The sequence below is a fragment of the Lampetra fluviatilis genome, chromosome 59, assembly GCF_964198595.1.
Source record: "Lampetra fluviatilis chromosome 59, kcLamFluv1.1, whole genome shotgun sequence".
In the NCBI taxonomy this organism is placed as follows: Eukaryota; Metazoa; Chordata; class Hyperoartia; order Petromyzontiformes; family Petromyzontidae; genus Lampetra; species Lampetra fluviatilis.
In genome coordinates this window covers 7959839-7986500 of record NC_136333.1, presented here as the reverse complement: position 1 = coordinate 7986500, position 26662 = coordinate 7959839, and the positions used below count along the sequence as shown (strand labels likewise).

The following is a 26662-nucleotide window of genomic DNA, read 5'->3' as shown; positions in this document are numbered from 1 at the left end:
CACCTTGAGGCCACGTGAAGTGTCGAACGCCCGCTGGCAGGAGGTCACGGGGCAGACCCAGTTGGCACACACTCACACACACACACTCACACACCCTCACACACACTCACACACCCTCACACACACACTCGCACACACTCACGCACGCGCACGTACGAGTGCGCCGGGCCACTTGCCGACGAAGCAGTGGTGGCGCTTGGAGGCGAGCACGAGGCTGATGTTGCGCATGCTGCACGGCGAGAAGCGGTTGTTGTTGGGCCGGTCGCCCGAGGTGGCGCGTGCGTACATGATGAAGTTGCCGCGCTCCTTGGCGTCGGGGCTCAGCGACGTCCCCGGGGTGCAATCCAGGCCCGAGTCGTGCTGCGCACGCACGCACGCCAGCCCATTGCCACGTTTGTTCGTCCATTTACCGTCCATTAAATTATAGGATCATCCGGACATTTATTCATCAGCGTGTCTCCCCACGCGTCTCCCCGTGCGTCTCCCTGTGTTTCCCCGCCGTGTCTCCCCAAGGCTCCCTGTCTCCCATCTCCATGTCTCCCCGTGTGTCTCCCCGCGTGTCTCCCCGCGTGTCTCCCCGCGTGCATCTTCCCCGCATGTCTCCCCTTGTGTCTCCCCGCGCGCGTCTCTCCAAGTGTCCCCGCGTCACGTCTCCCCGTCTCCCCGTGGTGCGTCGTCCCTCACCGGCGAGCCGAAGTTGTGGCCGATCTCGTGGGCGAAGGTGATGTGCGACACCTTGGGGGGCACGTGCGCCCCGTAGTTCTTCACCGTGATGATGCCCGTGTTCAGCGACTTCCTCTTCCCGTCAGAGTACAGCTTGTTCTTTTCGCAGATGCCGCCCGAGCTCCCTGCGGACCCCGAAATTCGTCGTGGGGCATTGGCGGCGAGCGGGACTCGAACCGCCGGGTTCGTACCCCGGCGTGTGGCGACGAGCACGCGCTCACGAACCCGTTTCGCGTTTCCGACGACGTCTGCGGGCCGCAGGGCGGCGGGTGTTGCCCGTTCCACGCCGGGTCTCGAGACGCGCGAGCAGCTCGGCGTTCATTTTGTTTCGAGGGGCGTAGCAGCAGCGGCAGCAGCAGCAGCGGCAGCAGCAGCAGCGGCAACAGCAGCAACAGCAGCGGCAACAGCAGCAGCAGCAGCAACAGCAGCGGCAACAGCGGCAGCAGCGGCAGCAGCAACAGCAGCAGCAGCAGCAGCAACAGCAGCAGCAGCAGCAACAGCAGCAACAGCAACAGCAGCAGCAACAGCAGCAGCAACAGCAGCAGCAGTGGCAGCAGCAGCGGCGGCCACCGCGGCGCCGCCGTTTTTAAAAGACGTCGTCACTCACCGACGCGACCGCCACCACCCTCTTGATATGCAAATTATTTAGTCAAGGCGCTCTTCCCCCTCCAACCCAGCAGCTTAAATATACGCTCCAAGCCTGGGGTGTTTCATTCAGATGCTGTCTTCCCGACAGACCTGGTCTTCACCTGAGGACGGCTGCTTGCGTTGTGGCCGAAACGTCGTGAAAATTGTATTTTATTATGTTTTATTTGTATTATTTTATTATTTCCCTTCTACGTGACGACTTTACCGAAAGAACCAAGAAGACGAGTCGCAAACTTCACCGCGCTGTCGCGCAGCGTCGCACGCCGCCGCAGCCGCCGCGTGCGCGCTCACCGGCGGGGGCTCCGACCCACGCGAGGCCGAGCACGCCGTCGTCGAAGTCGCGGTCGGTGAACACGTAGGCGAGGCAGTAGTCGTTGTGGTTCTGCTCCGAGTTGAGCTCCAGGAACTTCTCCACGCCGATGTTGGCGAAGCGGAAGGGGTTCGTGGGGTCGCGCTCCTCCTCCGTGCCGTTGATCTGCACGCGGCGTCACAACGGCGGCGCGACGTTGCACTTCCTGTACTTGTTTCGCGCCGTTCAAAGTCAATCGGAGGTGCAGTGTTGAGTCTATGGGCAGTGTTGAGTCTATGGGGCAGTGTTGAGTCCATGGTGCAGTGTTGAGTCTATGGGGCAGTGTTGGGTCTATGGGCAGTGTTGGGTCTATGGGCAGTGTTGAGTCTATGGTGCAGTGTTGAGTCTATGGGCAGTGTTGAGCCTATGGGCAGTGTTGAGTCTATGGGCAGTGTTGGGTCTATGGGCAGTGTTGAGTCCATGGTGCAGTGTTGAGTCTATGGGGCAGTGTTGGGTCTATGGGCAGTGTTGAGTCTATGGTGCAGTGTTGAGTCTATGGGCAGTGTTGAGCCTATGGGCAGTGTTGAGTCTATGGGTAGTGTTGAGTCTATGGGCAGTGTTGAGCCTATGGGCAGTGTTGAGTCTATGGTGCAGTGTTGAGTCTATGGGCAGTGTTGAGCCTATGGGCAGTGTTGGGTCTATGGGCAGTGTTGAGTCTATGGTGCAGTGTTGAGTCTATGGGCAGTGTTGAGTCTATGGGTAGTGGTGAGTCTACGGGCAGTGTTGAGCCTATGGGCAGTGTTGAGTCTATGGTGCAGTGTTGAGTCTATGGGGTAGTGTTGAATCTATGGGTAGTGTTGAGTCTATGGGTAGTGTTGAGTTTATGGTACAGTGTTGAGTCTATGGGCAGTGTTCAGTCTATGGGGCAGTGTTGAGTCTATGGGCAGTGTTGAGCATATGGGCAGTGTTGAGTCTATGGGCAGTGTTGAGCCTATGGGCAGTGTTGAGTCTATGGTGCAGTGTTGAGTCTATGGGCAGTGTTGAGCCTATGGGCAGTGTTGGGTCTATGGGCAGTGTTGAGTCTATGGTGCAGTGTTGAGTCTATGGGCAGTGTTGAGTCTATGGGCAGTGTTGAGTCTATGGGTAGTGGTGAGTCTACGGGCAGTGTTGAGCCTATGGGCAGTGTTGAGTCTATGGTGCAGTGTTGAGTCTATGGGCAGTGTTGAGTCTATGGGCAGTGTTGAGTCTATGGGTAGTGGTGAGTCTATGGGCAGTGTTGAGTCTATGGGTAGTGTTGAGTCTATGGTGCAGTGTTGAATCTATGGGTAGTGTTGAGTCTATGGGTAGTGTTGAGTTTATGGTGCAGTGTTGAGTCTATGGGCAGTGTTCAGTCTATGGGGCAGTGTTGAGTCTATTGGCAGTGTTGAGTCTATGGGCAGTGTTGAGTCTATGGGCAGTGTTGAGTCTATGGGCAGTGTTGAGTCTATTGGCAGTGTTGAGTCTAGGGGCAGTGTTGAGTCTATGGGCAGTGTTGAGTCTAGGGGCAGTGTTGAGTCTAGGGGCAGTGTTGAGTCTAGGGGCAGTGTTGAGTCTATGGTGCAGTGTGTATGTTGAACTTCTTTTGCACGGTACGAATCTAACCGTGCTAATCGGGGGTGCGGGGGAAGGAACAAACTAAACACAAAAACGAGTTTGAAAGAAATGAGTTTTCCAATCTCGATGATGATTTCAAAGTGGCTTCTTAACATTTGAAGGAAGAGCATTCCAGACGGCCGTAAAAGCGACCTTATCACGTATTCGTTCGTGTCGTATGTGTATGTTGAACTTCTTTCGCACCGTACGTAGCCAACCGTGGTAATCGCAGGTGCGGGAAACTCCACGAGCTTGACTCGTGTTGTTTTGTTTTGTTGTTGCTGCTCTTATCATGGACGCGATCGTTGCGCATCGCGACCCACTATGTTACTGTCTACCAGAGGTGGGACAAAGTCATTGTTATGCAAGTCCAAGTCGAGTCGCAAGTCATCAAATTCATGACTCGAGTCTGACTCGAGTCCAAGTCACATGACTCGAGTCCACACCTCTGCTGTCTACAATAACATCGAACTTAGTTTATCCACCCCCCTTAGTGGGTATGATGGGGATGAGTCGGCAGCCTATAGGGGGATTGAAACCTCGGCCGCCTTCCCGTTGTGAGCTCGAGAATTCTGACCGCGGCGCTGTAGAACGGGGCCATGGGGGAGGCCAGGGGGGCCAGGGGGGTGGGCCAGGAGGGGGGAGGGGCGGTGGGGGGGGGGGGCAGGGGGGCGGGCGGGGGGCATTCCACGGTGGCTAGGAGATGTTGACTACTTCGCCTGGTACACAGGAGGTCGTGAGTTCTATCCCGACCCCGACGCCTGCTGTATATTCGGAGTCTGCGTGTCTCTCTCCCCGTGGTCGCGTGGATTTTTCTCCGGGCTGCCTGCGGTTTTTCCCTCCAAGTCTAGAATCGACATCACGCTTTTGTTTTTTTCGCCTGCCGCCGCTGTACATTTGCACGCGGTGAGCCGGTTCCGTCGAGCTATCGTTTGCGATGGCCAGGCTCGCTTCCGCAAAAACATCTACGTAGCTCAGTGGGCCTTACCTGGAAACGAAAAAACAAATTAAAACAATTTTGTCCTGTCCAGGGCCCCGAGGAGCCTCTGCGAGCGGCCCGGCGCACGACGGACGGCCACTCACCCGGACCCTCTTCACCATGAAGTTGATGCCCCGGATTCCGTTGAAGTTGGTGTTCTGGTAGATGCTGTCGATCGCCTTCACGTGGCTCGCAATCTGACGCACGTGGAGAGACACGCGGAGAAACACGCGGAGAAACACGCGTGTCGCGAAACTGACAGAGACCAAGGTCCACCCGCGTAGCCTTTAACAGACCGTTGGGGCAAGTGCTTTTAAGCGAGCACCTACGAAGGCCGGAACAGCGCACGAGGGGGTGAGTGGCCAGCACCACTCCCGGCCTCCTTTGTCTCCCGAGTGGTGATGTTTACATACTCATTTGAGGCCAAGTCGACCTTGGGGAGGCCAAGTCGACCTTGGGGAGGCCCAGGACCGGTTCAGTTAATATAATCGTCAATGGTGTTGGCCGATGGGGCACGGTGACACGTGCGGTGACATACGCTGTGACACGCGTGCTGTAAAAGGCACGCTGTAAAACGCGCGCGGTGCCACGTGCGGTGCCAGGTGCGCGCGTCGCTCACCTGTGCGATGACGGCCTCGCGGCTGCCGTAGAACTTGTGGAAGAAGTGGTCGGCCTGGATGAAGAGGAGGCACGTGTTCCTGTCCCCCGGGACGCTGCGTGTGCCACGCACCGCGGCACCACCACCGCCACCACCACCACCGGCACCGCCACCACCACCGCCACCACCGCCGCCACCACCGCCACCACTCTGCACCGCGAGGGCCGACATCGCACACCCATTCCGGTTGAGAGTTTTCTTGTTGTTCTTGTCGCTAACTGCGCCCCTGCACCGCTGTCAAAGCGGCAGCAGCATCACCAAATAGTTTGATAAGGGGAGGGTGGCGAGTGATGTTTGGCTGTGAGGACGTGTGTGTGCGTGTGTGTGTGCGTGTGTGTGTGTATATATGGAAGGAGCGGTACCTGATGCAAATGTGTAAACATCACCACTGGGGAGACAAACGCGGCCGGGCGTGGTGCTGGCCACCCACCCCCTTCGTGTGCCGTTCCGGCCTTCATAGGTGCCACTCGCTAACAGCACTTGCCCCAAAAGTCTGTTGTAGCTATACGGGGGATCTTTGTCTTTGTTGTGTGTCCGAGTGTGTGGAAGGAGGAGTGATTGTGCAGCGGTTGGCACACTTTGCTACAAACCCGGCACCCCTGGGTTCGATATCCGCTCACGGCCAACACCAGTGACGATTATCTGAACTGGTCCTAGGCCTCCCCTAGGTACACTCAGCCTCAAATGAGTACCTGGAGCGGTATTCCAACGTCACCACTGGAGAGAAAAAGGCGGCCGGGCGTGGTGCTGGCCACCCACCCCCTCGTGCGCCGTTCCGGCCTTCACAAGTGCTACTCGCTAACAGCACTTTCCCCAGCAGTCTGTTTCAGGCTACACGGGGGAGCCAGCAAGTCTGAACATTTGTTATCGCGCACTCTTGATGAGGAGGCCTGCCCACCACGGAAGCGTTACCACGCTGATGAGCGCACAGTAAAACCCTTCAGAACAACAACAGCGCTGTGTTAAGTCCGTGACAAAACTGGCTGGAACTCAAGTATGTATCCGGAACATCTGCCCTAATTACACTGGAAGTTGTTTTATTCATGCCCGGCTGATAAAAAGCTTGACATTTTTGACATGAGCCCTCCCCTGCCCTCTCCTGCCCCTCCCCCATCCCCCCGTGGAAGTTTCTAGAACGATCTCCACCCCATCATAGGAATGTGGAATGTCCACCACCGGCTCAGGGTTGTTTGTGTGTGTGCAGGGTACAGCATCTCAGCTCAAACACATTCGAGATAAACTAAAACTCTTACATTTTATTTTAATTTTACCAGGTTAAGGCCCACTGAGCTACGTAGCTATCCTTCAGAAGGGACCTGCCCATCACAAATTGTAGCTCAACGAAGCGATATATCACGTGGACATTGTAGCAGCGAAATACTCGAAATGCGTGACGTCGATTCTCAATGTGCAGGGAAAATCCGGAGGACCCAAGAAAAATTCACGTGACCACGGCGAGAGAGAGAGAGACACGCAAACTCCAAATGCACAGCAGGCGTCAAGGGTCGGGATCGAACCCATGACCTCCTGTATCCCAGGTGGCAAGTTGATAACCCAATCGTCTGATATGCAGGAAGTCGTGGGTTCGATTCCAACCCTGATGCCTGCGTGTCTCTCTCTCTCCCCGTGGTCGCGTGGACTTTTCTCCGGGTCCTCCGCTTTTTCCTTCCCACATTTAGCATCAGCATCATCTCGCGTATTTGGCTGCCACACATTGCCACGTGATGATGATGATGATGAGCCACTTGGTCGCTTCTGAAAAAGAGCCACGTAGCTCAGCGGGCCTGACCTGGCAAAATAAAACATTCCCTAGCCGAGTGAGCATCTTGCCGCCCCCACCGCGCTGACCTGGTCACGTGCTCCGTCGTCATCTTCCGCGTGCCCCGCTCGGCGCTGGAACGCGGCCATGCGCTGGAAGACGGCGCCATCGGCACAGCCGCCACCCTCCCCGCGGCCGCCTCCGTGGTGGCCGCGGGGGTCGTCTGGGCAGAGACACCACGAGCAACCCCCCCGAACGCTGATGACGGTGAAGATAACGAGGAGGACGACGACGACCAGCGAAGCGATCTTACCCCCTCGCTGCAAGGCAGCCACGGCGGTGGCTCTCGCATCGTCATCATCATTATCATCCTTGATCATCATCGTCGTCATTATCGTAGTCGTCATCATCGTCATCATCATCATTATCGTCATCATTATCGTCGTCGTCATTATCATCGTCGTCATCATCATCGATGACATCCTCGTCATCGTCGTCGTCATTATCATCGTCATCATCTTCGTCATCTTCGTCGTCATCGTCGTCATCATTATCGTCATCGTCATCATCGTCATCATTATCGTCGTTATCGTCGTTATTGTCATAGTCGTCATCATCATCATTATTATTCATAATCTTTGGGTCTTTCGGTAAAGTCACGTAGAAACGTTCAAAGAAAAATAACAAAAAAAATTAAAAAAATCTATTTTCTTTCAACCTATCGATGTGACTTTACTGAAAGACCCAAAGAATATTAATTCCTGCAGTCACGAAAGCGCTAAGTCAAGATCATCGTTATTGTCATAGTCGTCATCATCGTCATCGTCGTCATCATCATCTCACCAATGTCGTCCTCATGGTAGATGACGGAATGGAAGGGTGCGGTGGCGGCGGTGGTGGCGGTGGTGGCAGCGGTGGTGGCGGCGGTGGCGGTGCCCGTCTCTGGGTAGCGCTCCGCTAGCTCCACGTAGAAGGTGCCGTCCGTGGCGGTCGTCACGACGCCCTCGAAGCGCCCGCCCAGCACCGAGCCGTGGCACCGCGAGCCCGGCTCGCCTGGCACCGTGCGGGGGGGGGGGCAGAGATGAGCTTCATCAGAGGGAGAGTTCGCGTGTCGTTTGACGTTCCTCCTCCCACCTCCGTTGAAGGAGCACAAACCAGTGGTTTTACTGTGCGGTCCATTGACTAACATTGCCCATAGACTAACATTGCCCATAGACTAACACTGCCCATAGACTAACATTGCCCATAGACTAACACTGCCCATAGATTAACATGGCCCGGCTCACCCCCACCCCCCACCCCCAAGGTCAACCCACTGCCCCCCCCCTCCGTCACCCCCCACCCCACCCCACCCCCATCTCACCGTGCAGCGAGCCCGTGTAGATGTGTGACGTGTCGATGTGTGGTCTCACCGTGCAGCGAGCCCGTGTAGATGTGCGCCGTGTCGATGCGTGGTCTCACCGTGCAGCGAGCCCGTGTAGATGTGCGCCGTGTCGATGTGTGGTCTCACCGTGCAGCGAGCCCGTGTAGATGTGCGCCGTGTCGATGTGTGGTCTCACCGTGCAGCGAGCCCGTGTAGATGTGCGCCGTGTCGTACGTCTCCTCCACGCCGCTGGTCTCCACCCGGAAGTCGTCCACAAAGAGGGAGACGTCTCTCCGCAGCCGCAGGTGGAAGTCCCTGCGGGCGGCGCAAGCGACGCAGCACGGAGCGTCAAGGGGATCGCCAGAGCACGGAGAGCGCCGCCTACGGAGGTCCGGCCACGGCGCACCGAGGGGGTGGCCAGCGCCACGTCCCGGCCGCCTTCGTGTGGCGGTGCCACGGTGGCACGGAGATGTTGACTACCTTGGCAGGTACACAGGAGGTCTTGGGTTCCACTCCGACCCTGGCGCCTGCTGTATATTTGAACCTCATGGCAGTACCCCGGCAGTCATTCTTAGTCTGTCGATGGTCGGCGATGCGGCAATCGACTCGTCTAGACTCGAGCTGTACACTGCGATGCACCACCACCACCACGATGCACCACCACCACCACGATGCACCACCACCACCACGATGCACCACCACCACCACCACGATGCACCACCACCACGGTGCGTACCGCGAGCGTTCAGGGTTTCAGCGCAAGCATCATCGCTGCGTGTCGACATCGCGGAGTGGCACTGATGTCGGATTGAGTGGTACCCCAGTCGCGGAGTGAAGTACACCCCTGGAAAAAATTGTGTCCCATAAATAACATATTTAATTGCCTCGGCCATTCTGTATTATTATTGAGTACCCCGGGGTACTGCCACAAGGAACATTTTATATTATGATATTTTATTATGTTTAATTTTTATTATTTTATTCTACGTGACTTTACCGAAAAAACCAAGACGAACAACAACAATTCAACCCGATCCGTGTCAACACCACAGTGGCTTTCAGAGTAAAAAAAATACGGAACAGGTCGGGTTTTGGGGCACGCTATTACGCGCTCTAAACAAGGTCCAATGTCCAAAACGTCTATATATTTATGCTCTGCTTTTGAAGCTTACAGTGTGTTTGGACAAATGTGTGTTGAGTTTGATTTTCAAATGTACGCACAGGTTAAGTTCCGTAACAATGTTTATTTATTATTTATAACCACTCTATTCTTTCACTGTTGGCATCCAGCCCAGTCCAGCCGCACCGGGAGCCAAATGTGATTTGTCCCTTTGACCCTTGACCGCTGTGCGTCATCGATACGTTCAATTTTCAAGTGCAATCTAATTGAGGGACTGCGTGTTGTTGTTGTTGTCTTGGTGTGGTCTGGGACTGTTGCCGATGCTGCTGCTGCTGCTGCTGTTGTTGTTTAGAATCAACGCCGTGCGTCTGGAGTCATTTGGCTACCGCTATAAATTCCCACGTGACGATGATGATGATGATAAGCCCGCTTCGTTGAGCTTTCGTTTGTGATGGTAACGTCGCTTCTGAACAAAATCAACTAACAGCTCTGTGGGGCATTCCACCACCACCACTGTTCATCTTCGTGGCGTTCACGCTCGAACGGTTCATATTCTTGGTTCTTTCGGTAAAGTCACGTAGAAGGGAAATATTAAAATAATCTAAATATAAAACAATAAAAATTCTCACGACGTTTCGACTGCAACACAAGCAATCATCATCAGGTGTGAAATCCACAGCGTGCCGCACACGTGGTGTACGCGTGCCGTGAGCGTGCCGTACGCGTGCCGTACGCGTGCCGTACCCGTGCCGTACGCGTGCCGTACCCGTGCCGTACGCGTGCCGTACGCGTGCCGTACGCGTGCCGTACCCGTGCCGTACCCGTGCCGTACGTGTCCTACCGTCCATACGCCGAGAAGCGGAGGCTGAGCTGCGCCGTCTGCCGGCCCAGGGCGGCGCGCCGGACGCGCTCGTGCTGCGTGTGGACGTCCTCCGTGTCGTAGGAGAGGCCCTCGTAGCGGCGGATGTAGCTGCCCAGGCCCCGGCCCGGGCCGCCGGCAACCCCCGCTCCTGCGCGCAGAACGACTCGTTCCGGTCCGTTTCCCCGCCGCACCGCACAGCCGCGTCGCGACGGGGTCCCCCGTGCCAAACCGGCCCGGCGTGGTTCGGGAGACGCTGGGTTAGGGTTCATTTTTCCCTATGCCCCTCCCCCCCCACTACCCGTGCCATGCCCGTTTAGCCCCCACCTCCCCTCTCCTCTACAACCCGCTGCGCCAACTCGCCGCGTCGTTTTAGCCACCCCCGGGCGCGCCGCTCGTTGATGTCGTCGCGACGAGCGTCGCTCCTGCGAGGTCCGTGGTTGCTGCGGGGCGACTGCCTCCAATCGGCCCGGTAGTGGCGTCCTTCACAAGCCGCCTCCTCCGCAGTCATCGGCAAGTCCACTCGGCTCCAAATCACCGCGTCAGTCCATCTCCCCTCTAGCCCGTGCCACGCCTGTTTAGCCCCCCGTCTCTATCCGGCGAAACAGAAGCGGTTGCGTTTGCAGTGGCTGGGCATGCGGGCAACATGACCCAGCCAATGCAGCCTCGCCTGCCGGAGGAGCTCACCGATGGGATATTTACATCATTAGACCTTCTTTGCCAGTACCAAAATATAATAATAGGGGTTTTTCCCCTTTTTTCTGGCAACAAAACTGAAACCTTTTTACACGGATTCAGAAAAGAAAGAAAGCTGTCTCTTGTGTGGACCAATCAGTTTCAAGGACAATGCATATACAGGGTGACCCAAAAAAAACGGGCCCCGTGTACACTTTATGTGATATCTCCTTTATTTATTCACCGATTGCCCTTATTTTACAGGACATGGCAGAATCAACGACCGTGAGTACACCAAGACCCCAGTGGGAGCTGGGACAAAGAATACACTGTGTTAAATTTTACTACAAGACAGGCTCGTTCAAGAAAACCCAGGACAGTTTCATGCGTCAGTTCGAATGTGAAAAGGCTCCATCCAAAAGCAGAATTCAGAACTGGGTGGCCCACTTCGAGAAGTATGGGACGGTGGAGAACCTCAACGCTGTCAGTGAGAACCGTCCAAGCCACTCGGGACGTCCCAAGAAGCGAACAGCCGAGCTGGTCGAAAGTGTGAGAGAGTCTCTCCAGCAGAGTCCGAAACGCTCTGTGCGTAAGCGAAGTCAGTCCCTCGGTATGTCCCGTGAGACTGAACCATCACGGAACTCAAGGAAACCATCAGGGAGGAGATGAGAGCCATTACCAATTCAGTCTGTAAGAACGTCATGGACAACTTCGTGCTGCGCCTCAAGAAATGCACGGAGCTAAATGGAGGCCATCTAGAACACATGCTGTAGAACGGAGAAAAAAAGGCCAAAGACCCTAGTGTTTTGATTTGATGTTTCGAATATAATAAACTAGTTATGACCAAAGTTTCATTTCGTTCGGACAAAACACTAAGAAACGGGGCCTAATTAGAGTTGGGGCCCGTTTTTTTTGGGTCACCCTGTATTATCAGTGTGTTTTTTGTTTGCATTTTGACTGCAAGTATTGTGGTTAATGCAGACATGAATCCTTGTAAAAAAGTTTCAGTTTTCTTGCAAGAAAAAAGTGGAAAAACCCGTATTATGATGGGATATTGTCGCGATATTTCAAGGATCTGTGAGGTTCTCGTACAACCCAGCCTGCTTAAAGCCGGTGCAAATGTTCCTATAATGGGGGTCCACGTTTCGCATGCGTAGAGAATTGAGGGCATGACTGTGGCCGAGAAGACCTGGAGCTTCGTGTGGAGCGACAGGCCAAGTAGCTTCTACACGGCGTTACGCAGGCGATGAAAAGATAATGCCGTTTGACTGATTCGAGGTGAGACTTCTGCTGCCAAACCAGAACTGGTCATGAACACACTGCCCGGGTACAGGAACTACCCCACTCTCTCCACAACTGCCCCAACACTCATAGGGAGTTGAGGGGGTGGAGTATTCGATAACATGACATACCCAGGCATGTGCTTTGTTTTGGTGAGGCTGATGGTAATGGCCATCTTTTAGTGGCACACTCCAGGTTCAGCAGCGGCGTCTCCAACTCCTCCTCAGAGAGAGCAGCAATCACCAGATCATCGGCATACATAACATGGTTGACCAGTAGGGTGCCAACCCTTGACCGCACCCGGGCATCGATCAGATCAGCCTCCCATTGTATCTGCTGTTCCAGATGGAAATTCCTCCGGTACAGCCATTGAAAACTTGTTGAATTACGTGTTTAAAAAAATATGTTAAATAGTGTTGGGGCCAGAGGACATCCCTGTCGCACCCCAAGGCGAACAGGGAATAGCTCCGACTCCTGGACACGTAGCTTTGCCCGGGCTTGCCCACCATCAGCCGAAACAATCTAAAGAAAAGTTACAAACAACCTGGCCAAACGTTCCAATGCCAAAAAACATTTACCTGCAAATTACTCATTTGGGATTACACGCAGCAGCAGCAGCAGCACCTCCTAAAAAAACGAGTCTTTAGACTCCTTCAGGCTTTCCTGGATAAACAAGTGAAATAATTAGAGTGCTAATTCATCACGAGGGTCCTTAATGAGAGTGAGCAGAGGGTCAGGGTCCTCCAGGGCACAAGAACAGCCCCACGGCCCTGGCCTCTTTAAACCAGGCCCTCATCTTTTCACCAAGCCAACACGCCTTGCATGCATCTCACGAGACCACCGCATTGCATGCACAATGGACGGCCCTCAGCCTTGTCCAGACCACCGTATCCTCGGATAAATTGTCCCACCAACTCACACGGGGCTGAAAATGTTGAACTTCTTTCGCACCATACATAGCCCAAACGTGCTAATCGCAGGTGTGGGGGAAGGACAACGAACTAAACACCAAAAGCAGTTGTAAATAAATGCGTTTGCAATCTAGATGATATAAAAGCTCCCTGTGGCTTCCTGATATTGGAAGGGCATTTGAGACGGCCGCAGCACCACAGCATGTGGTCATCACAAAAGACAAAGATCCCCCGTATAGCCTGAACAGACTGTAGGGGCAAGTACTGTTAGCGAGTACCTATGAAGACCGGAACGGCACACGAGGGGGTGGGTGGCCAGCACCACGCCTGACCGCCTTTGTCTCCCTAGTGGCAATGTTTACACACCGCACCAGGTACTCATTTGAGGCTGAGTAGACCTAGGGGAGAGGCCCGGGACCGGTTCAGATAATCGTCACTGGTGTTGGCCGTGAGCGGGAATCGAACTCGTGTCGCTGGGTTCATAGCGCAGCGTAGCGCTAACCGCTACACTACCGCCATCACACACACACACATGCGCACGTGCCCCATAGACCCCCCCACACCTGGGGATCAATATAGGTGGTGCTGTGAGTCACTTGGACTCTGCACCTTAACGACAAACCTCCGTTTGTGCGAGTCCATGCGATGTGTCGCCACGTGTGCAACAAACGAGAAGAGATCCCCCGCGTAGCATTTCACAGAGTGTAGGGGCAAGTGCCATTAGCGAGTAGCGGCGGTCAGGCCGGCACGGCAACACGAGGAAGTGGGTGACCAGCACCACTCCTGGCTGCCTTTGTCTCCCCAATGGCGATGTTTACACACCGCACCAGCTACAGTATTCATGCAAGGCCGAGTCTACCTAGGAGAGGCCTGGGACCGGTTCAGATATTCGTCAACGATTTTGGCTGAATTCAGCTAACCACTACACTTACCGCTACCCCATCATCTCGGCAACAAAGACAAAAGTCCCCCGTATAGCCTGCACAGACTCATCTTCTTGGTTCTTTCGGTAAAGTCACGTAGAAGGGAAGTAATAAAATAATAAAAATAAAACATAATAAAATAATTCTCACGACGTTTCGGCTACAACGCAAGCAGCCGTCATTCTTCACCTGAGGACGGCTGCTTGCATTGTAGCCGAAACGTCGTGAGAATTATTTAATTTTGTTTTATTTTTATTATTTTATTACTTCCCTTCTACGTGACTTTACCGAAAGAACAAAGAAGATGAATCCCTGCAGTCACGAAAGCTTTAAATCGAAACCTGCACAGACTGTTGAGGCAAGTGCTGCCAGCGAGTAGCACCTATGAAGACCGGCAGGGCACACGAGGGGCCACCACCACCACCACGCCCGACCGCCTTTGTCTCCCCAGCGGCGATGTTTTTACACACCACGCCAGGTACTCAATTGAGGCCGAGCCGACCTAGGGAAAAGGCCCAGGACCGGTTCAGATAATCGTCACCGGTGCTGTAACGCAACACAGCGACAGGTGAAGGCCGGCCTAACGCCACACACCCACACACCCCAAACCCACCTGGTTAAGGCGGTTGGACTCGAGTGATTGTCAAGAGAATGACTAAGAGTTGACACAATTGCCCCGGCAAACATCAAAGGTGTCGATGTTGGTGCACGTGATTGGTGATGGTTGGGGGGCCACTCTGGGCTTACAATCCAGAGGGGTGTGCAAAGAAGCAATGCAAGTCCACGTGCGCGCGCAATTCCATTTCACTACGATTATCTTCACTTTTGACCAAGTATGGCCCACTGAGCTAATTAATTAGAGCTCTCTTTTATTTTTTATCAGAAGCGACCATGGCCACAAATCATAGCTCGACGAAGAGGTTCGTCACCATGTGGAAATTTACAGAGCAGCCAAATACAGCACTCCAACCGCGTCTCCGTTCCAGGTGTGGAGGGGAAACACACGAATACTCGAACCCAGTGACGTTGATTCTACACGTGGAGGAAGAAACTGGAGCACCCCAAGAAGAATCCGCACGACCACAGGGAAGAGAGACACACAAACGACAAATGAGGTCGTGGGTTCCGTCCCAATCCTGACGCCTGCTGCTGTATATTTGGAGTTTTCGTGTCTCTCATCATCATCATCACCACGACGGTTAGGAGATGTTAACTACCTCGCCTGGTCTACAGGAGGTCGTGGCTTCGATCCCGACCCTGACGCCTGCTGCTGTATATTTGGAGTTTGCGTGTCTCTCTCTCATCATCATCATCACGGTGGTTAGGAGATGTTAACTACCTCGCCTGGTATACAGGAGGTCGTGGCTTCGATCCCGACCCAGATGCCTGCTGCTGCTGTATATTTGGAGTTTGCGTGTCTCTCTCTCGCCGTGGTCGCGTGGATTTTTCTCCGCGGCCCTCCGATTTCTTTCCTTCCACATTTAGAATCAACGTCACGCGTTTACCGTATTTGGCTGCTATAAATTCCCACGTGACGATGATGATGATGATCATCCCACTTCGTTGAGCTATCATTTGTGACAGCCAGGTCGGTTGTGAGCTATGTAGCACCGTGGGCCTTTACATTGTAAAAATAAAAACAAAAAAGGTTTAGTGTCGTTTAGTTTGTGATTGCAAAGCGAGACGCTATCCTGTCCTCCACGTGGTTCCACGTTATCAACTTGAAACTCACCCACACTGGGGTAGGTGAACGATGGAACTCCGGGGGGGGGGGGTGGGGGGCAAGCCACGGAGTTGACCTGAAAGGCTACGACAGGGCAGTGGTCGATAAGTCAGGGATGGGGGGGGGGGACAGTCCGAGGTGATGGAACGCGCTCTCGGAAGATTCGTCAAGACGGTGAAATCGTTTCACGTGCAGCAAAGGAGGTGTGGGGATGGGGGTGGATTGTGACGGTTGGCACTGGGAGGCTTTCATCCAGGCAGTGGATCGACCATAGCTGGCGATGACAACGTTGGACTCATCCTATTCCTGGACTCACTATTATAATCGGCGATAATCCGTCGATGTTGTTTTTAATCTCCCCGCACCTCCGATTGGCTACGTACGGTGCGAGAGAAGTTCAACGTGCTGCACGGACATGGAACGGCACCCCGAGGCCTGCTATTCTGTGGCTGAGAGGAGCCACTCGTAAACAGAAAGACACACACACCAAGACTGAGATGCACACATATACAAAGACAAAGATCCCCCGTATAGCCTTAACAGACTGTAGGGGCAAGTGCTGTTAGCGAGCACCTATACACATATGTGCATACACACACAAAGCTATGCCGTACATATATACACAAGACAAAATACAAAGGTCCCCCTATAGCATTGCTAGACTGTTGGGGCAAGTGCTGTTAGCTTAGCACCTGTGAAGGTCGGCACGGCACACGAGGGGGTGGGTGGCCAGCACCACGCCCGGCCGCCTTTGTCTCCCCAGTGGCGATGTACACGACACACCGCACCAGGTACTCATTTGAGGCTGAGTCGACCTAGGGGAGGCCCATGCCCGATTCTGATAATCGTCACCGGTGGTGGCCGTGAGCGGGAATCGAACTCGAGTCACCGGGTTCGTAGTGCAGCCCTCTAACCCCTACACAAAGCCACATGTTACACAACACTACACAAAGCCAAACAGTACACAGCACTCCACAAAGACACACAAAGCCACATGTTACACAACACTCCACAAAGACACACAAAGACACATGTTACACAACACTACACAAAGCCAAACAGTACACAGCACTCCACAAAGACACACAAAGACACATATTACACAACACTACACAAAGACACATTTTACACAGCACCACACAAAGACACATGTTACACAACACTCCACAAAGACACACAAAGACACATGTTACACAGCACTACACAAAGACACACAAAGACACATTGTTACACAACACTACAGAGACACGTGTTACACACCACTACACAAAGCCACATGTTACACACCACTACTACATCACAGTGGATGTGCTCTCCCAACAACACACCGGCGTGGCGCTGTAACGAATTGGCACCACTCCCTTGACGTGACAACGCCTTGCTAATTGTGGCAGTGTCGGGTGGTGGCGGGTTCAACGACACATTTAAACTTGCGCGATCTCACCACCAAATAAACAACAACCACAACAACAACAACAACCTGCATTACGGACGAAATCCTCCTCCGTGTTAATAAACAGCGCATCCACGACACACACACACCCCCAATACAATGGCCACACTCAGCACGCAAGAAGACGAAGATGCCCATTGTACCGGCGTCACGGGCTTATTGAGGGCAAGGCACACGAGGAATTGGCTTCACGTTGACTGGGCGCGCGGCCACCACGCCCGGCCGTCTTTGTCTCTCCCCCAGCAGCACCACGCAGGGCTCCTCTTCAGCTCACGGCCGAGTCGATTGAGCGGCTGGAGGAGGCCGAGCGAGAGTCGTGGGGGGGAACTTGGTTCAGATGTTCAGCCACTGATGGTAGCCGTGAGCGACACAGACAAAGGGCCCCCGTGTAGCCCGTAACAGACTGCCGGGGCAAGTGCTGTGAGCGAGCAGCACCTATTGAAGGGCCGGCACCGTGGGGCAAGCGAGGGGTGGGTGGCCAGCACCACGCCCGGCCGCCTTTGTCTCCCCCAGTGGCGATGTTTACACACCGCGACCGCAGGTACTCATCCCAGGCTGAGTCGACAACAACAACAGACAGCCCCCGACACGCCAGCACCAACATTCGTGTGACCACCACCAGCACCACCACCAGCACCACCACCAGCACCACCACCAGCACCACCACCAGCACCAACACTCGTGTGACCACCACCACCACCAGCACCACCAGCACCACCACTAGCACCACCAGCACCACCACCAGCACCACCACTAGCACCACCACTAGCACCAGCACCAACACTCGTGTGACCAGCACCACCACCAGCACCACCACCAGCACCACCACCAGCACCACCACCAGCACCACCACCACCACCGGCACCAGCACCAACACTCGTGTGACCACCACCACCACCAGCACCACCAGCACCACCACTAGCACCACCAGCACCACCACCAGCACCACCACTAGCACCAGCACCAACACTCGTGTGACCAGCACCACCACCAGCACCACCACCAGCACCACCACCAGCACCACCACCAGCACCACCACCAGCACCGGCACCACCACCAGCACCACCACCAGCCCCACCAGCACCACCACCAGCCCCACCACCAGCACCACCAGCACCACCATCACCAGCACCACCAGCACCACCATCACCAGCACCACCACCACCACTACCACCACCACTACCACCATCACCACCACTACCACTACCATCACCACCACCACCACTACCACCACCACTACCACCATCACTACCACTACCATCACCACCATCACCACCACCACCATCACCACCACTACCACCATCACCACCACCATCACCACCTCCACTACCATTACCATCATCACCAGCACCATCACCACCATCAGCACCACCACTACCATCACCACCACCACTACCACTACCACCACCACTACCACCAGCACTACCACCAGCACTACCACCAGCACCACCACCACTACCACCACCACCAGCACCAGCACTACCACCACCACCAGCAGCAGCACCACCACCACCAGCACCACCAGCACCACCGCCACCACCACCGCCACCAGCACCACCGCCACCACCACCACTACCACCACCAGCACCACCACCACCACCACTACCACCACCACCAGCACCACCGTCCACCTCACCTCGGCTGGATGCGCTCGGCGAGCTGAGCGATGCCACGATGATGAGGAGGAGAGTCCGCGTGGGGTGCATCGCCTCCGGAGATCTCTGCCTGCCCTGCCTTGTACGCCTGCCTTGTCCTGCCTTGTCCTGCCTGCCCTGCCTGCCCTGCTTGTACGCCTGCCTGCCCTGCCTTGTCCTGCCTGCCCTGCCTGCCCTGCTTGTACGCCTGCCTGCCCTGCCTTGTCCTGCCTGCCCTGCCTGCCCTGCCTGCCCTGCTTGTACGCCTGCCTGCCCTGCCTTGTCCTGCCTGCCCTGCCTGTGAGCCACGTACGTCGTGCCCTTGTTACTGGAGGAAGCAGAGAGCGGGAGGATCAGGCTGAGAGAGACGGCGGCGATGTCCGCCGAAAGGCATCGCCGCGCGAACACCCAGAGCACGCAGAGCACACAGAGCACACACACAGAGAACACACACAGAGCACACACACAGAGCACACACACAGAGCACACACACAGAGAGAACACACAAAGAACACACAGAGAGCACACACAGAGCACAGAGAGCACCCAGAGCAGAAGAGCACACCCAGAGAACACAGAGAGCAGAGCACGCGCAGAGCACAGAGAGAACACCCAGAGCACACACACAGCACACACACAGAGAGCACAGACTCGTTGTGTTCAGACGACCACTCCCTTCCCACCAGGGGGAGCACTCCCTCCGCGATTATGGAAGCCTCCTCCCCCCCTCCCCCTCCTACCGCCTCCTCCTCCCCTCCCCCTCCTACCGCCTCCTCCTCCTCCTCCTCTCCCCCTCCTCCCCCCTCCCCCTCCTTCCCCCTCCTCCTCCTTCCCCCTCCTCCTCCTCCCCCCTCCTCCTCCTCCCCCCCCTCCTCCCCCTCCTCCTCCACCCCCCTACCTCCTCCTCCCCCTCCTCCCTCCTCCTCCTCCCCCCCTCCTCCTCCTCCTCCCCCCCCTCCTCCTCTCCCCCCCCTCCTCCTCCTCCCCCCCTCCTCCCTCCTCCTCCTCCCCCTCCTCCCCCCCCTCCTCCCCCTCCTCCTCCACCCCCCTACCTCCTCCTCCCCCCCTCCTCCCTCCTCCTCCTCCCCCCCCCTCCTCCTCTCCCCCCTCCTCCTCCTCTCCCCCCCCCCTCCTCCTCTCCCTCCCCCCCCTCCTCCTCCCCCTCCTCCTCCTCCTCCCCCTCCTCCTCCTCCTCCTCCTCCCCCCCTCCTCCTCCCCTCCTCCTCCCCCATCTCCCCCTCCTCCTCTCCCTTCCCCCTCCTCCCCCCTCCTCTCTCTTTCTCCCCCCGTGATCGCGTGGATTTTTTTCTCTCTCAGGGTCCTCCGGCTTCTCCCCTCCACGTGGTGTGATAAACACGCGTCTCGTCTCCCCTCCACGTGGTGTCATAAACACGCGCTTCGAGTGTCCGGCTGCTGGTATCAATTCCCACACGACGATGACGAGCCACTGGGTGAGCTCGCGTCTGTGATCGCCAGCTCGCCAGCTCGGCTTCTGACTCAAAGGGCGACACATCAGCTTCGTGGGGCCTGACCTGGCAAAGAAAGCACATTTTTCGGTTTTTTTCGTTTTTTGTTTCAGTTTTTTTTCGTTTTAGTTTTGTTTTTTGTTTTAGTTTATTGTTTAAGTTTTATTTCGTTTTCGTTTTTTTTTTGTTTTTTTTCAGTTTTTTGTATTAGTTTAAGTTTATTGTTTCAGTTTTGTTGTTGTTGCAGACTCGCCCTCGCCACGTGCAAGTGAGATGTCTCTCACCTGCTCGGGGCTGACAGTTCACGTGCACCACCACCTCAACGTGAAGCAGGAAATTACGCGAGCTTGTGTGGGTGAGGGTCAGGGCATGGCAAGGTGAGCGTGGTGAAGGAGGATTGGCGTAGTGGGGAGCACGTGTGACAGCGTCGGACATTCGCCTTGGTCAGGCAACCCATTGGCACATGGGGTCTGTCCCGTGACCTCCTCCTGCCAGGCTGCCTCCCGACACTGCACGTGACCTCAAAGTGCACCTAGCCTGGCACAAGCGCCTGTTGTTATGGTAGGGACAAGGTATATTGCCTGGTGTGTTAATGGTGGGTGCTAGTCTGCCTGGGGAGTGCGGTTCGAGTTAGGGCTCGTTTTAGTGTCTGCTCGGATTATTTGGTCGGTGTAGGATGTGGCTGGTGCAAGTTGCAGTGTCTGGTTCCCATCACCACGTGTTCACCATTCACCCGTCGGTGCTCACGGCAAAGACAAAGATCCCCCGTATAGCCTGGACAGGCTGTGGGGGCAAGTGCCGTTCACGAGTAGCACCTATGAAGGCCGGAACGGCACACGAGGGGGTGGGTGGCCAGCACCACACCCGGCCGCCTTTGTCTCCCCAGTAGCGATGTTAACACATCGCACCAGGTACTTATTTGAGGCCGAGTCAACCTAGGGGTGGCCCGGGGTCTATTCAGAACACATTTCTGCGGAGGGAGCTGGTAGGAACGTTGGGTTGCTCGGTCAATGGCCAGGGTCAACGGCGGCGTGGTGTATTCCGCAAATATGCCCGACTGTGAGGGCGGGCACAAGCCGGCGTGAGTAGGTAAAACGTTGAGTTTTATAAGAGCACCACGGGGTGACCAAGCCCCTCCCCATCCAGCCCCACCCCTCCCACCCCCCACCCAGCCCCACCCTCCCCACCCAGCCCCTCCCCCCCCACCCAGCCCCTCCCCACCCAGCCCCTTCCCACCCTCCCCATCCATCCCCTTCCCCACCCTCCCCACCTAGTCCCTCCCCACCCTCCCCATCCATCCCCTTCCCCACCCTCCCCACCCAGTCCCTCCCCACCCTCCCCTCTCCACCCAGCCCCACGCCTCCCATTTTTGGATCCATGACGGACGGACACAATAATCCCCTGTGGGCTGGTGTAACCAGGAGGTTCCTACCAGTATAATCGTCCCTGGTGTTGGTGGCCGTGAGCGGGAATCACACTCAGGTCGCCGGGTTCGGAGCGTGAAGCTCCCACCACGACCACTCTCTCCCCACCTTCACAATGGATTAGCATCTTAGCGCCGTGGTCGATCAGAGCTCGCTCTCTCGCTCTCTCCAGCAATGCTTCGTGGTGCATTCACAGCACCATCTGCCGTCGAAGCGATTGACCCGTAAGTGGCTGTGTTCGTCTTAATTACCCCAATTATCAAAGACAGGGTGAGATGCACACCCACGCACGGGCATGTGAAGAGTTTGCTTAAACCCTCTGCTGCTGTTTAGTTTAAAGTTACTGTCGGGCAAAGCGCTGTTTGAGAGCACCAATTAAAGAATTCGCCAACCCTCTTGCGAATGACAGAAGCAAAGGCAAAGATCTCCCGTATAGCCTGCTCAGACTGTTGGGGCAAGTGCTGTTAGCGAGTAGCACTGCCTATGAAGGCCGGCACGGCACACGAGGGGGTGGGTGGCCAACACCACGTCCGACCTCCTTCGTCTCCCCAGTGGCGATGTTTACGCACCGCACCAGGTACTCATTTGATGCTGAGTCGACCTAGGGGTGGCCCAGGACCGGCTCAGATAATCGTCACTGATGTTGGTCGTGAGCGGTAATCGAATCCAGGTCGCCGGGTTCATAGCGGAGCGCGCTAACCACCACACTACCGCTCTCTACAATAACAGAAGCACACATTCAAACAAACACACAGGGACATCTGCCTCACCCACATCAAATACAAAGATGCCCCATTTAGCCTTGATGACTGCTGGGGTAAAAGCTGTCTGTGAGCACCTATTGAAGATACTCACACGTATGAACATACATTTGATATACACCTGATTCATTACACGTAACATATGCAGTACACGTTGCATACAAGCGCCCACATTATACAAAAGGTGACAAACATAATACAGGGTGGCCCAAAGATTAGGACATGGGGTTATTTAATTATCTTAACAAATGTTTAAACTGACTGCGTGTTGAGTAGTGGTGGTCCAGACCTCCCTTTCCCTGGCGACAGACTCCAGCACTACATTACTAAACACTACTATACACTACCATACACTACACTATACACTACCATACACTACACACTACCATACACTACACTATACACTACTATACACTACCATACACTACACTATACACTACACACTACCATACACTACACTATACACTACTATACACTACCATACACTACACTATACTATACACTACCATACACTACACTATACACTACCATACACTACACTATACACTACTATACACTACACTATACACTACTATACACTACACTATACACTACTATACACTACACTATACACTACACTACTATACACTACACTATACACTACTATACACTACACTATCAACCGAGGAATTTAGCATATTTATGGAAAATGCAGATATGGGATTTTATTATTTTATTTCCCTTCTACGTGACTTTACCGAAAGAACCAAGAAGACGAATCCCTGCAGTCACGAAAGCTTTAAATCGAAATTCAACTATATCTCGTTGATACCTTCCCACCAGCTCCGTCTCCTTCCCCCCCCCCCCAGTGACGTGGCATTCCACGTCCCAGTAGCGAGTGCCCATCGCCAAGGTCCAGTCCGTCTGAGACCATCCCTCTCCCTGCCACACTGGCAACGCACACACGCCCCTCACTCTTCGTCCTGCGAATGGTGGACCCACAGGACGGAGCCATTTGTGGCTGAGCCCGACCGGGTTACGTGGGTGACCCGGCCACCAGGCACTTGCCAACAAACACCACCCCCCAGATGAATACTGTATTACCCCCCATGCCAATCAGGTGCAGGGGAAGGACAACAAACTAAACACAAAAAGTAGTTCCAAATAAATGAGTTTTCAATCTAGCTGATTAAAAGTAGAGAGCTCCCAGTGGCTTCTAATATCAGAAGTGTCCCAAACGGCCGCAGAAGCGCACCTGAAAGCGCACCGTGCAGTGAGACCGTCTTTGTTCGATGGTTAGCCAAACTCCGCTGCTGCGAGATTGACCGGAGTTGCCGTGACGATGGCTTTGTTCCTTGACGAGACTGGCAAGGTATTGTGGTTCATCCGTGGCAAGCACTCTGTGTGTGTAATGAGTGCGAACTTCTGATGTATCCGTTCGGCAACCGGTAGCCAATGCAGCTCAGCGAGCACCGGACGTACACGGTTTGATTCCTGGCGATGGCTAACTTCGGCGGCAAGTGATATTTGAAACAGAAGTTCCAGAATACCCTTTGCACCAACCCGCATTGACCAGCGTGGTGAAGTATGGTTAAACAACCCTTACGATGTGGGGGGGGGGGGGGGGTGCTTCATCCAGTAGCGGACAGTGTTGTAGATTACTATAATTATTATTTACAATATACACAACCATTGATTAAACACACATACACACGCTGGGTGTTAAATTGGCTTTCAGAATCAAATAGGTGTCATTTATTAGTGAAAGGTATTTGTAAATTGGTGGGATAGAAAAAAAAGAATTCGTCCTTTAAATATACCCCACTTAAAACTAAACATTTAGATGTGCTTATATTTTCAAGCAATATAATTGAGTACACCACACATATTCGACAGGCAGGGTTGCATGTGGTGGGGTAAAGTGTGGATGTTCCTTTCATCTCTTGCCAAGATCTCGCTCTCTCTCTCTCTAGGAGGGGCCTCTAAATGCCCAAGATCGTGACTTTTCGTCACAGACAAGGAATCTCTCCGCTTCTTAACCGGGGAAACCCCAGCGAACGGTAAACTGAAAGAGCGGTTTAATTTTTGTGTTAAATAAACTATTACAGTGCAATAGTAAACACAAGACAAGACAACACTACGAGAGGTGTCAATTTTAAAAAAATTAACTTGCCTTTTATATTGCAAACACTTTTACATGTTATAAATATAACAAAAAAACCTATACATCAGGCGCATTGTGATTCCAAACTTACAAAATGTTCACACAGCCGCCCGTCGGTGATGGAGACCGCCTTGACCAGCCCCCGTGATGTCATCAAGGTCGTCCCCAAAACGTCATCTCGCGTTCACCGAAAAGAGCCAAACATCTTTAAATCTTCACCGAATTTGTATATCGCGTCCTCATTAAAAGGCGGTTTAGAAATAACTAACGCGGTGCACAAGATACGAATGTGTTGGTGGAGATGCGGTGAACGAAATGGATGAGCGGGGAAAGCAATGGGGGGGGGGGCGAATCTGTGGTGACGATGCGTGAATTCGGTTAACGCGAAATTGATGACGGCGAATGATGATGAATGGATTGAACGAACGGGGTTAATGAGAGCCGCTATAATGAGCCTATTAAGAGGGAGCGGCAACGGTGATGAGGGGAAATTAAGGGGGGAGCCGTTGGGACGAGCTCAGAAACAAAAAGTGAAAACTTCGTGAGCGGAGATGACTGCTTAATGTGGAGGGGGGGCGGGGGTGAGAACACGTGGGTTGTCTTCAGAGCTGGGAGCACGACATTTCCGTTTCATCACCGATTAAAACAAAAATAAGGGATACAATTAAAGTTACGTTACGTCTCCTGGACCATTGTTGTTAAGCGGAGGGCAAACCAACCTCGTTTCAAAGATTCCCACTGTGAAACAATGCTTGGAGAGGGCCTCATGGTTTTACGGATGGACACCAAAAGCTCCGGTGGTAAAGCTTTTCGGTTTGAAAAAACAGACCCCACACGTGTCATTATTTCACGGCAACAACCTTGCAACAACAACAAAAGCCACACCCGGCAAATGCAATGCTTCTGTACGCCTTTTGTTTTATATACGTACGTACTGTTGTTTTTTCTTTGTTTTTGAAACATGCAAGGAACGAAAGCCATAAAGAAAATGACAATCGTAATGCAAATTGAAGGTACAATTAAAATGTACACACGTGTTGCTACATTTTTCGTGTCGATCGGTGGCGAAAATGATAAGCAACAAAAATGTAAAGGTGATATTTGAAGGTTTATTTCTCTCTATTTTATGAACCCTCCGAAAAATACCATGCTTGAATTAAAAATTAAATTACCACAATCAACCCATTTTAGTGGTCACTTAGAAGAAAAAAAACCCCACAAAGATTATGCTCCTTATTGTGTATACGACTCATATATTATTTGTGCCAGTAAAGTTTTTTTTTTTTTACACTGGAAATGAAACGATAACAGTGAGCGCTTGATTTCGTTTAAATCTCTCACGGAAGGATTTGTTTTTAAAATGCAACGGGCGTTTTGTAAATTTTTTTGAAAAATTGTTTTGGTCAAAGTTGTATTTACATTTACAATGGGATGGGATGGGGGGTTCTCATTTTTTTCGAGCCAAACAAAAAAGAAAACACCCCACAACACAATCCTGAACGTCGGCGAATCGTATACAACCAAACGTTCACAAGCAATTGAATAGGTTTGTCTTAAATAAGTCTAATCCTTACCCCCCCACCCCTCCAAAAGCCTGCCGATATACGAATTCAATCTGAAAGCGAATTATTTCATAAGTGTTAAACCTTAAATGTGTTTTTTTGTCTTATAATTACATTATCAGGAAATAGCATAATTAAGGCTTTAAACATTTTTTTTTTAAACCAAAATGCCTGTGCAACGAATGTACATTTACTTTTTTGTTTCCAAACTATATTTCGGTGTGAAACACACAGCAACATACAAATCTAGACAACGGTATGTGTATTTGTACATTAATTTCACAAGTATATACACTTCTCATCAAACCTATCAACAAACCACCAATACAAGTTTTTTTTTCCTCTCTTCCTTAAAAAAAAAGTCCCGTACATATTTATAGCCGACTTCCTATTTTTTATTTTTTTGTAATTTTTTTTATAAAGTGCCATGTTGGCTCTCTCTCTCAAATGTGACCGTGGCAACGTTGTTTGACCCGACACGCAACAAATAAAAGCTTTCCTTCGGATCCCAGCTGTGAGAATTGGCATTCGCAAGAATCCTCATTCATCACCACTTTCATACGGGCCAGCCAGGAGTGTCACATCGTCTGAATGTAACACGCCGGGTCCTCAAACACGCAAACGGCAAGCGGGTCTTTCTTATGCGCCCGCTTGACATTGTCATTCCGTTAAAAAT

The 26662-nt window shown here is 53.4% G+C and overlaps 1 protein-coding gene across 1 annotated transcript in view; it reads right to left on the bottom strand.

Annotated features, from left to right (window-relative positions):
- The window catches only part of ADAM10 (ADAM metallopeptidase domain 10), a 29591-nt gene extending 10268 nt beyond the window's left edge, over window positions 1-19323 (bottom strand). The window contains exons 1-10 of the mRNA XM_078881012.1: window positions 18633-19323; window positions 10013-10181; window positions 8248-8366; window positions 7532-7741; window positions 6778-6911; window positions 4891-5022; window positions 4376-4468; window positions 1663-1846; window positions 685-848; window positions 177-360 (exon numbers count right to left, since the gene is read on the bottom strand). Coding sequence (XP_078737138.1) covers window positions 177-360; window positions 685-848; window positions 1663-1846; window positions 4376-4468; window positions 4891-5022; window positions 6778-6911; window positions 7532-7741; window positions 8248-8366; window positions 10013-10181; window positions 18633-18702 — 1459 coding nt within the window. The 5' untranslated portion in view covers window positions 18703-19323. The remainder of the gene's footprint in view (window positions 1-176; window positions 361-684; window positions 849-1662; window positions 1847-4375; window positions 4469-4890; window positions 5023-6777; window positions 6912-7531; window positions 7742-8247; window positions 8367-10012; window positions 10182-18632) is intronic.
- Between the last annotated feature and the right edge of the window lie 7339 nt (window positions 19324-26662).